General features: G+C 44.3%; 2 protein-coding genes across 2 annotated transcripts; one reads left to right on the plus strand and one right to left on the minus strand.

The window, feature by feature from the left end:
* The first annotated feature begins 280 nt into the window (after positions 1-280).
* Positions 281-4,257, plus strand: LOC108102126 (protein suppressor of forked). The gene is made up of 9 exons (XM_017206788.2): positions 281-509; positions 568-890; positions 1,049-1,324; positions 1,382-1,685; positions 1,990-2,181; positions 2,246-2,659; positions 2,738-2,845; positions 3,561-3,861; positions 3,923-4,257. Exons 1-9 carry the CDS (start codon positions 474-476, stop codon positions 4,168-4,170), a joined length of 2,202 nt encoding a protein of 733 aa, XP_017062277.1. The 5' UTR covers positions 281-473; the 3' UTR covers positions 4,171-4,257.
* A 52-nt stretch (positions 4,258-4,309) lies between these two features.
* LOC108102125 lies at positions 4,310-10,932 on the minus strand. The gene is made up of 3 exons (XM_017206786.2): positions 10,436-10,932; positions 8,302-8,771; positions 4,310-7,305 (listed from the first exon to the last, which is right to left on the minus strand). Exons 1-3 carry the CDS (start codon positions 10,821-10,823, stop codon positions 4,900-4,902), a joined length of 3,264 nt encoding a protein of 1,087 aa, XP_017062275.2. The 5' UTR covers positions 10,824-10,932; the 3' UTR covers positions 4,310-4,899.
* Positions 10,933-12,236: the final 1,304 nt, after the last annotated feature.

Genomic DNA, 12,236 nt, shown 5'->3' on the forward strand with positions numbered 1-12,236 from the left:
AATAAGCACCAAAAAAAAAAAAACAAATAATGAATGAATCATAAGAAATATAGTTTTAAAAAAATGCATGAACTAAAATAAGCAATAAGCGAATCACTAATTTTATATAAAATTTTGATTATTCGAAGAAACCGTATATATTAGGTCAATTAAAAAAATGTATGTGGCACCATACATTCTCGAGGTAACCGAACTTTATTTCTTAATGAAAATAGTACATTTTTCAAATCAACTACAAAAACTCAGTTTATTTAATAAATAGCATCAAATATGAATACCAATTCCTAAACAAGGAACCGATGTTTCGACAAAAATCAAAGAAGCTCAATCGATATTTTCTTCGATTGTTCTATGGTCTTACAACACTGGTCAAAGCCGCATTGCAAAAACATCATAGCAGTCCTAGTTATAATCAATTATAGTGGGACAACGTCGGCACAAAACAACAAAAGCGCAGTCAGGAAGCAATAATCATGTCGTCGGCCAGAGACCTGATCAAAATCGACATAGTAAGTGAAGTACGAGTATGTTAATGAGCCGCACTAACATTTTCGAAATCACCACCAGGAATGGGGAATGGAGCGCCTGGTGCGGGCCCAACAAGTTGTGGAACTGCGTCCATACGACATCGAGTCGTGGAGCGTAATGATCCGCGAGGCCCAAACGCGTCCCATTCACGAGGTCCGCAGCCTCTACGAATCGCTGGTTAATGTGTTTCCCACCACCGCCCGCTACTGGAAGCTCTACATCGAGATGGAGATGCGCAGCCGGTACTACGAGCGCGTGGAGAAGCTCTTTCAGCGCTGTCTGGTCAAGATATTAAACATCGACCTCTGGAAGCTCTACCTCACCTACGTGAAGGAAACCAAGTCTGGTCTCAGCACACACAAGTGAGTATCTTTCTTCACTCAGAACTCTTTTTTTTCGGTTGGGGTAGGACTAATCATTTTTTCCCACGTCAGCTGTAGCTCAGGTCTGATATTGTATAATAAGTTATAATTATAACTAGAATACTAATATTATCTATCCTACTAAATTCCTTTTTCAGAGAAAAAATGGCGCAGGCATACGATTTCGCCCTAGAAAAGATCGGGATGGATCTGCACTCGTTTAGCATTTGGCAAGACTACATTTACTTTTTACGCGGCGTCGAAGCAGTAGGCAACTATGCGGAGAACCAGAAGATAACCGCGGTGCGTCGCGTCTACCAAAAGGCGGTAGTGACACCTATTGTGGGCATTGAGCAGCTGTGGAAGGACTACATCGCCTTCGAGCAAAACATCAACCCGATTATATCCGAGAAGATGAGTCTTGAGCGATCCAAGTAAGCTAGCTGCCCAGCCCTTACAAGAAAACCATTTAAAGTTCCTCTTCTGACCAGGGACTACATGAATGCCCGTCGCGTGGCCAAGGAGCTGGAATATCACACCAAGGGCCTTAATCGAAATTTGCCCGCAGTTCCTCCCACTCTGACCAAGGAGGAGGTGAAGCAGGTGGAGCTGTGGAAGCGCTTCATTACATACGAGAAGTCCAATCCGTTGCGCACCGAAGACACCGCCCTGGTCACCCGTCGCGTCATGTTCGCCACGGAGCAGTGCCTGCTGGTGCTGACCCACCATCCGGCTGTGTGGCACCAGGCCTCTCAGTTCCTGGACACCAGTGCTCGCGTGCTCACCGAAAAAGGCGTGCGTACTAGTGTTGCAACAACCACCCTCTTCGTTCTTTGCGTTCCTGTAGTCAAGCAAATAGATTGGATTTTGGCCTTTGCGCGAAAGTCAAGATCAAAAACGAATTCAAACATAGTCTCTTATATGTTGAGAAGTGTCGCCCCTCGAGTAAGGGAGCACGCGGTGTCGAATCGCAGCCTCTGTGCCACCGTCGCCGCTTGCCCCATTGCTCTTGGCCAGGCCGCACGCGTTTTAATCACTTTACCACTATAAGCCAAACCCTGTGTATTCCTATGCTAATTTCTTATGTATACGTTTGCAGGACGTCCAGGCGGCTAAGATATTTGCGGACGAGTGCGCCATCATACTAGAACGTTCCATAAACGGCGTGCTTAACCGGAATGCATTGCTCTACTTCGCTTATGCGGACTTTGAAGAGGGCCGGTTGAAGTACGAGAAGGTGCACTCCATGTACAACAAGCTGTTGCAGCTGCCGGACATTGATCCCACACTGGTAAAAGCACTTACATATGTTATTGCTGTATGTCAACTTACAATTTTGATATCAACTCCTCCAGGTATATGTTCAGTACATGAAGTTCGCTCGACGCGCCGAGGGCATTAAGTCTGCGCGTGGCATCTTCAAGAAGGCGAGAGAAGACGTTCGCTCACGATACCACATCTTTGTGGCCGCCGCCTTGATGGAGTACTACTGCTCGAAGGACAAGGAGATCGCTTTCCGCATCTTTGAGTTGGGATTGAAGCGATTTGGCGGCAGTCCAGAGTACGTGATGTGCTACATCGACTACCTGTCACATCTGAACGAGGATAACAACACGAGAGTCCTATTTGAGCGCGTGCTCAGCTCGGGCGGCTTGTCACCACACAAAAGCGTGGAGGTGTGGAATCGTTTCCTTGAATTCGAGTCCAACATTGGGGATCTGTCCAGCATCGTCAAGGTTGAACGTCGCCGGAGTGCCGTCTTTGAAAACGTAGGTGTTCACTTTTTTAAAGTGGTACTATAGTACTGCAGAATATTGTAAACTTACCGAACTTCCTATTTATTGAAGCTCAAAGAGTACGAGGGCAAGGAAACCGCCCAGCTGGTGGACCGATACAAGTTCCTGGATCTCTACCCCTGCACGAGCACCGAACTCAAGTCCATAGGATATGCAGAGGTGCGTTCTTTTATAATGCTCATAACTAGTTTGTACTACTCGCTTTGCATAGCGTACTAGTCTCTCGAGTTATCTCCCATGCTATATAGTAGCAAATTAATTCTGTTAAATATGTTAACAAACTCTTGTTTGAAAGGACCAAATGTTTGGAAAAGATACGCAACATGTCCTCCTGTTCAAGCTTTTAACTGTGGACATATTTAAAAAACACATTTAGGTAGATATCTATATTCAAAGGCATACATACGTTAAAAACATTGATACTCTTGCTTTTATTTTACACAACGAAAACCAAAAAGAAAGAGCAAGAGTATTTTCTACAGCAAGAAGTGTGAGGGAGAGCGAGATAGATTGAAGGCATTATGAGCAGTGCAGCCAGATTTTGAAAGATAAATTAAGCTAGATTGAAGAAAAAAATAAGCTAGAATAAGCTAAAAATTAAAAAAAAAAAGCTAAAAATATGCTAACATATGGCAACAATGATTATGAGGTGCATTTTTATATTAATGTCCCTACATTTTTCTCACACTTGGGGGGCTCCATCCAAAACTTTATTTTCAAATCGTTTTTTGTAGGATTTTCGAACTATTATTAATTTATTAAATAAACCAGTTTTACAAAATAGTTGCTTATACTTTGTTAGTCTTACATTTAGTTAGTTAGTCTTACATTTTGCTGAAACCTAATATGTTTTCGAAAATGTTTGTAATTGCAGAATGTGGGCATCATCCTAAACAAGGTGGGAGGCGGAGTGCAAAGCCAAAACAACGGGGAGGCCGAGGCGGATAGCGAGGCTGCGCCACCGCTTCCACGTCCGGATTTCTCGCAGATGATTCCCTTCAAGCCGCGTCCATGTGCTCATCCAGGTGCCCATCCGCTGGCAGGCGGTGTCTTCCCGCAACCGCCGGCTCTGGCCGCCTTGTGCGCCACCTTGCCACCTCCGAACTCCTTCCGCGGACCCTTCGTCAGCGTGGAGCTCCTCTTCGATATTTTCATGCGTCTCAATCTGCCCGACTGTGAGTGTTACAACTGCGTTGCGTTGGCATCTTATTCACATGTTATTCATTTACTTTGTAGCTGCACCGCTTCCGAACGGAGACAACGAGCTGTCGCCCAAGATCTTCGATTTGGCCAAGTCGGTGCACTGGATCGTGGACACGAGTACGTATACGGGGGTGCAACACAGTGTCACGGCCATTCCGCCGCGAAGGCGACGCCTCCTTCCCGGTGGCGATGACAGTGACGACGAGCTGCAGACAGCCGTGCCGCCCACCCATGATATTTACCGCCTGCGCCAGCTAAAGCGGTTCGCCAAGTCCAACTGAAGTCCGCTGTCTAGCCAGATTTCCACGTATTTTTTAACTAATGCATTTACAAAAAACATACTGAAAATAAAAAGATAAACTAAGGTATCTTTGTGCTGCAGTAGCTGTGGGTTTATAGACAAATAATAAGGTAAGGTAATAATTTTAAATCCATTTTAATACTTTCTTGTTGAAATACGAAGATCAAAAATCATATTAGATGTGTATGAATAGGTTACAATTGCATTACTTTTGATAAATACATTTCCCTAAAATAGAATAATTTATGTACTTGTGTATTTGTTGGGTATTTATTTAAATATTGCAGCCATCGCGATGTGTCTGTATTTTAAAACCAATTGTAGTTATTAAAATGTTAAATAGAACAATAACCTATGAATATTTTAAAGTAGTGAACACTTTTTTCAATTCAACTTAAAGCATATTTACAAATGTAGCCTTTTTACTAAAATCCTTGAAATTTTTCATTTCGGATGTATTTCAAATATCTTTTGATATGGCATAGATTCATTCTGTCGAACAATATTTGTTATTTGTTTAAATTTGATTTTCTTCTTAACTGAAGGCAAATTTCAAAAGATTTGTACTCGAGGAAGGTTTTTGAACATTTTTGAAAAAATGTATGATCTAGTGTAACAATTAATCAATATTTAATGTAGATAAGGTGCTTGCTTGGACATTTCCTTTCCGAAAAGAGTAACAAATGGAATCATGCCTCGAAATCACTCCTCAATCACCTCTGCCGGAAGACAGCGTCTGCGGTGCTTGTAGAGGCCGGCGTACTGGGCGAACCTCGTGCCGCAGGCTGCGCAGGCGTAGCGCTTCTCGCTGCGATGGAGGTTGAGGTGGGCGTAGTAGGCACTGCCCACCACGAAGGCGCGGGAGCAGTACGGACACACCTTGTCCCGGATGTTCAGGTGGGCGCGCAGGTGGCGATCCCTTTCGTGGGCCGTGTAGAAGGCCTTCTCGCACCTGTTGCAGGGGAAGTCCCGCTGGTTCCTGTGCCGCTTGACGTGCTGGTTCAGTTTGCTGGCATTCACGAATCCCCGGGCGCAGTGCTCGCACACGTAGGGCAGCTCCTTCGTGTGGCTCCGCTGGTGTACCCGCAGCGCTGTCGAGCTGAAGAACTTCTTGGGGCACTCGGCGCAGGCGAAGGTTCTCTGGCCGAGATGGCGGCGCAGGTGGGCCAGAAGGCTGTTCCTCAGCGAGAACTTCAGGCCGCAAATGTGACAGATGTTCGCCATGTTCTGGTCCTCCCTGGACTTGCCCCGCTTCCCTCTCCGCCGCACGTAGAAGAACTCCCCGTCGAGGGACTTCTCCGCCTCCGCGTGGACATTCCTCTCGTGCTGCAGGTAGTCCGTGCGGCGCTTGAACGACGCCGGGCACCTGGGACACTGGAAGGGCGCCACGTGCAGCTCGAGGAAGCGCAGCGGCTCGTAGTACTCGTAGTTGGGTGTCCACGGCCTCGACTCCTTCAGCGCCTCCAGGCGGGCCTCCTTGCAGTGGCGATACTGGCAGCGGAACTCGATGAGGCGGCTCTTCAGCCGCTCCACCGTCATCTGCAGGTTGCACTCCTCCTGCAGCCTGGTGCAGAGGGACACCAGCTGCCGCTGGCGCTGCCTCCGCTTGGTGTAGTCCGGGTGGTCGGTGCACCACAGCTGCGTGCTGCTCTGATAGACGGCGATGATCTTCAGGCTCGTCTCCCGCTGGCTGAGCGTCTTCTGCACCTCGCTGCTGATGGGCAGGACGTCGTCCAGGAAGCGGAACTCCTCGAACAGGCTCCAGCTGGAGTGGGGGGTCCGTCTGCCTGATCTGCCGCTGCCGCTCCTTGCGGTAGTACTTGGTATAGTCGGTGATCTTGCGGTGCAGCATCTGCCAGGTGAACCTCGACTGGCCACCTCGACTGTCAGCCCTCGTTGTCAGCTCCTCGGTGATGGCCTGCCAGGCCAGTCGCCTCTGGTTGCGGGCATGGTAGTCCAGGTGGTTGGGGTCCCACAGGCACACATGCGACCGGTAGAGACGGACCAGCTCCTGGGTTTCCGAGGGGCTCAACCGGAGACTCACTCTTCCCTCGGCGGACTCCGCTTCCACGGGATCCAGGAAGGTGTCCAGCTCGCCGGGATCGTCCAACTGGGCGGCGGCACAGGCCTCGGCCAGGCTGGGCAGACCAGGTGTCTCCTGGCCACCGGCTCCACTCCCAAGGGAGTCCTCCACCGACTGGGCGACCATGGGTGCCTCTGCCAGCTTCTCCTTGAGAAGATCGACTGTCTGCTGGGTCAACTTCCTGACCAGCTCGTTCTCCTCGCTCAGCACCACCTTCAGGTGCTTCTGCAGGCTCTGGTCCGCCTCCGCCTGCGCGTCCTCTGGCTCACCCGCTCTGCGCGCCTCACAGCTGCTCTGGACATGGGCTTGGTGGCCCTCCAGCTTCTCGAATATCTTGCCACACACGGCGCACACGTACGGATCGATGTGCTTGTGCAGGAACTCCATTTCCGCGTAGTGCTCGAACCCGGAGACGAACTCCGCCTGCCTGCCCTCCACCACGCTCTGCAGGTAGCTGATCTTCTCCAGGCGATAGCGCTTGCGCAGCGACTGCAGCCGCCGCTGGATGACCACCGGCGACAGGGTGATCCCCGAGAGCCTCAGCGCCATCTGGAGGCCCAGGTGGGCGTCCTGCCGCTGGCGCACGGACTCCGCGCACCGCACCCTCTTGTGGGCGTTGTGCCAGAGCACCGGGTAGTGCTCGTAGAGCTCCAAGAGGCGACGGTTCTCGCGGGCGTAGTGGCGCTGGCGCTTCAGGAGCGACTGCTGTTCGCAGAGGAAGCCCAGCTGGTCGAAGTGCGCGAACTTGGCGGCGTCGTCCAGCTCACCGTCCGCCTCCAGGCGCTCCCGCTGCTTGAGGAACCGCTGGCAGAGGGTCGACACCCGGATCCGGACGTCCGTCACGCTGAAGCTCCGGCCGCAGTAGGCTCCCCAGGCGTCGGTGATCCGGCGCCAGGAGGCGCGGCACAGCTCCATGTCGTGGAACTCCGCGTGCGACTGGTTCCAGAGACGCGGCTCCGAGCGGTACAACTCGATCAGGCGCTGGATGTGCTGGCTGCTGAGACGCTGGCCCTCCGGAACGGGGGATGCCTCCTGGGAAGAAGGGAAGGTTGGGACACGGGCGGGTTAAGCTGCGGTGGCAGAAGGGGGTAGCCTAACTGCCATTCAAATCAAGTTTGCGAGCAGTTCGCACCTCCAAAAGGGAAAAGTTCTCATAATAAATGCCGTGACTTTCTTTAACTGATTCAACCAAATAAATACATTGGTTCGCCCCTATTAAAAAAATACCTGAATAGCTAGGCATCTTGCCTAATATAATTATAATTATATTATTATAAGCTAATAGCATATCCCTGCCTGTAAATACGATTATGTGATGCATCAAATGTTAATGACTTAAACAATATTTTTTGAGCGCTCCTACTCTTTTTTTTACTTTTTATCATCACCAATATGTATTAAATACTTCTTAAATACTGTTTAATTCCAATCCAAATATAGAAGGCCTATTATTTGAGATATATTTTTAAAGTTTCAGCTCTTCAGCGAACCATGATATAGAATTTATATAAAACGTATTCTAATCCATAGTTGAAAAACTTTTCGCATTCCTTCATTTATTGGTATAAACAAAACATGTCGATTCAATGCGCCGCTTAGTAAAGCCGACTAACCAAAATATTAAAACCAAATAAGTTGATATTTGCTTAGGATTTATCAACGTCTAAAATTGCGAACTTGTGTGTTCGTGCGGCGGATTATTATATAAAAATTATAAAATTAATAGAAAAATCAACATAACTAAAATCAATTTTTTGACTTCAATTTTAGTATATTATTGAACTTGAAAACTATAGGTCAATTATTTTATAGTAAAAACTAAAGCTTTACCTTTTCTGATTGAATAATAATAAATAAACAGTATAAAATGTTTTTAAGGAAAAAAAATGGAAAATCTTAACTGTCCGAACCTAGAGATTTCCTCCTAACGTTATAGTTATAGTTATAGTTAAAGACTTTTTTTGTTTTCAATTATAAATCAACATTCTAGCACCCAAATCGTATACTTTTTTTATGATATGCACCTACCTGCATAGTGGTATCTGGGCCTCGTGGGGATTCTATTTCAGCATTTGTAGCTGGTTCTTCGGATGTATCCAAAAACTTGTCCAATTCCCCTGGCGGCTCAAATGTTTCTGCTTCAGCAAGAGCATCCACTGGTTGCACGGAAACTACCGACTCATCTGGAAGCATCTCCTCCTCGGTGGCATTTAGTTCCAGAACCAGCTGCTGCTTGAGCTCATTGTCCTCGCCATTGGTTCGCTGCTCTGCCAGCACCTCCTGCATGAGCTCATCCTCGGGAACGGCTTCAGATGAGCAGGTGGCTTCATCGACTTGGGCGTCGGGTGCTTGCCAGTCGGAGTGCCACACGTCCATGTGCTCCGGGAACTCGGAGAGAGCGCACAGGGGGCGCTGCTCGCACAGGGAGCACTCGATGGCATAGAGCTCGCCGGCGCAGTTCCAGGTGTAAACACTTCCGCACCGCTGACGCATCTTGGCTACAAAAATACAAAGTTCGCGTAAGTTACAAATTTCAGACGTGATACACAGCATTTCTCTTAATTATTAAAAAAACAAGAAAGGAAGCTAGCTTCGGCAAGCCTATATACCCTTGCAGTCATCAAATATGACGATCAAAATGCATAAAGACTAAACAACATCGAAGCTATGACGATTTTTCTATCAATTATCCATATTTTTGACGACTTTTATATGACAGCTATATGATATAGTTGTCCGATTTTTATGAAATTCAATTCGTTATTCAAGAGTTGTAGGAAAACTCTATATTCCAAAAATCATGATTGTCTGATGAAAAACAACGATGTTATAATTTTATCTCGCTTATTTCTATATAGATTTGTCTATATAACGTTGTCGGATTTTAATGAAATTTTTTTCTCGATTCAAGGGTTATTAAAACGCTCCATATTCTGAAAATCATGCTCGACGGATTAAAAACAACGATGTTATAATTTTTTTTCCATTATTTCTATATATATTTTTCGATATTTCCTATGACAGCTATATGATAGAGCTATCCGATTTTGATAAAATTTAATCCGAAATTCAATAGTAGTTAGAAAACGCCATCTGGAAGAAATTAAGTTGATCTGATCAAAAACAACGGCGTGAGAATTTTTTCTTTCATTCTCTCGAACGGGAGCTATCCGATATAGTCGGCCGATCCGGCCCGTTCCGACTTATATACTGCGTGCAATAACTACACAACTTTTGGGAAAGTTTCAGCAAGATAGCTTTAAAACTGAGAGGCAGACGTACAGACGTATTTCGATTCAGATGGTGATGCTGATCAAGAATATATATACTTTATGGGGTCTGAGGTGTCCCCTTTACTGCGTGGCAAACTTCTGACTGAAATTATAGTACCCTTTTGCTCTGCAAGGGTGTACAAAGGTAATATATTTAATTTAATTTTTATTAAAGTTAACCTTTCACACCCATGCAGAGGGCATTACAATTTATTCGAAATTTGCAGAACTGGAAATCATATACATTGGATTTGTTTACGGTAAAATTGTATTTTTTAAAAACCGAAAGACTTTATTATTTGGCTGCAATAGAAACAATCGGTAAAATTTTAGGAGGTAATTTATGGAGTCATTGGTACCTTCTTCACTGCGCTCCCAAATGTTGACTGAAATTATAATACTTGCTGCCAGAGTATAAGAAATAAGAAACAGATCTGCCCAAGAAACAAAAAAAATGACTAGAATACTACATAAAGAGATAATTTCAAACAATGAAAATATATCAAAGTTAAAATGGGCGGTCATTAGGACTTTTCTACTTCTTTAAGTTACCAAAGTATAAGTAAGTATAAGGGCATAACCCAAAACTTAAATAGAGAACATAAAGAAATAGTTGTAAACAATAAAAGATTTAACAAATCTGAAAGGTGCGATCGTCACGACTTTTCTACTTTAAGCGGGGTTTCGCACCAGCCAAACACTGACAGTGAAAATGTTTGCTTGTGCATGTGTGTGTGTATAGTTGTTTTTCTTTTCTTTGACTGACATTTTCACAGACCCATTGTTGGTGCTTCGAACAAAGATGCAATGTGCATTGTGCAACAAACTTCTTAAAAGGTAGTTACCTATTCGGTAATAAGTGGGTGGCTTAAAGAGATACTTAGACTTACCTCTTTCTCCTGCTCGCCTGTGCTTTCCCCGTGGAGAGTTCGACTTTCGAAACCAGCTGAGAACGAAAATTGGAGAGCAATAACGGAGGCCGTAGTATTGTAGTATCGATGGAATGCTGCGCTGCGCAAGGTGTAATCCCCGAGCGACCAAAGCCGCGACTGCGTCTGCGCGACTGCTTTGCGTCGAATTGGATTTAAGTTGCGTCGGCTTGTAGTCGAATCGAGTTCGGGACTCTGGCTGGAAACGCCAACAGAAGAGCTGAAGAACTGAAGAAGGCCGAGAAGCGGCAAGAGCAGGGGCAACAAACTGGCTCGAAGCTGGCGCATAAACACAACAGTCACACATTTGTGTACATACAAACCGAAATTGGCATTTCGTTCGAGCCATTCACGACCATCTCTGCCTTGAATCCATGGGCGTAGCCCATGTTTAACAATTTAAAATTTAAAAAAAAAGCCTTACAAAAATGCGACTTTGCTTAAAAATAAATTTACAATAAAACGATGATTACAAATTAATTAACCAATTGTTGTACACTTCCGAAAAATGAGTTTTTAACTAATTGTGCGAGCCCCTTTCTCCAACCGCAGTTGCTTTGAAACTGCCTATGCCTTTTTATTGGTTTTAGTTGGATTTTCACCTTTTCAATTCGATGGACTCGATCTGCTTTCATCTCCATAAGTGTATGTGAGTGTGATGGGTAGTAAAAAGACGCGGCAGCAGGGGTAAAATAACAAAAATTCGAGGCACGCAATTAATAAAAAACCTCTTTAATAGGCTTCAAAAGCAGTTAAATAATGTCATGCGCTTGGTAGGCTCAAATTATACGGAAAACAATTTTCATAACTTTAACCTCTTACAGCGATGTAAAAATATAACAATGTGCAAGTTTTCCGATTTGGAATTTTGTGACAAAAAATTATTGTAACTATCTCAATACACAATACAAAATGTCTTCATTTAGACCTTTAATTTCAGATATACAGTTAAATAGTTAAAAGTATATATTGTAATTAAATCTTTTATTTGACCATTTTGGTGCTGCATATTTCTCGGCCTAATAACTTACAGAGTGGAGTTCAGTTTAATGATTTTAAAATTTTTCAACCAAGATGGTATAAATGCTTAATGTTTATGTAAGTTTTTTTTTATTATTTTGATTAAGTGTTATTCTTTACAAAGCAATCACGTTTTGAAGATAACTAATATTCATCAATTAAGATATACGAAGTTTTCTGTGCACTAAAGTAAGCATTAAAAGTTGTATTCTTTTTTGCGAAAATTAATTTGGTTCCAAATGATGAAGTTCGACAGTTTTCAGCTAAAGATTGACTTTCATAGGCAAATAAACACTTGTCTGTTTGCAAGCAAATAAGTTTAAATTGTTAATTAGGAATCCAATTTTAAAAAATTTAATAAAAAGCAAAGATTAAAAGAGTGCCTTCACTAGTGAAGAATAAAAAATTTATAATTAATTCGAAATAGACGTGTAACGTATTTATTATCAAAATCCATAAAAATATCCATGCCATCAAAATTTACGCCCTCTCTCTTCTCTCTTTTTAAAACTTATTTCGCTGCGTCTTCACTATTCGAATCTGTCTGTTTAATAATAATGTTCTACCTATAGTTTTTGAGTTCTCGACATTTATACTGTCGGATTGACATATGTACATACATAATATCAATAATCCTGATAAAGAATACATGTACTTTTTAATATGGTACATACTTTTTGACAAGCACAGTATATCCTTACTCCACGAGCAACGGCCAAGGCGATATTTTACTTAAATATTA

Source organism: Drosophila ficusphila, unplaced genomic scaffold (assembly GCF_018152265.1).
Source record: "Drosophila ficusphila isolate 14025-0441.05 unplaced genomic scaffold, ASM1815226v1 contig_197, whole genome shotgun sequence".
Lineage (NCBI taxonomy): Eukaryota > Metazoa > Arthropoda > Insecta > Diptera > Drosophilidae > Drosophila > Drosophila ficusphila.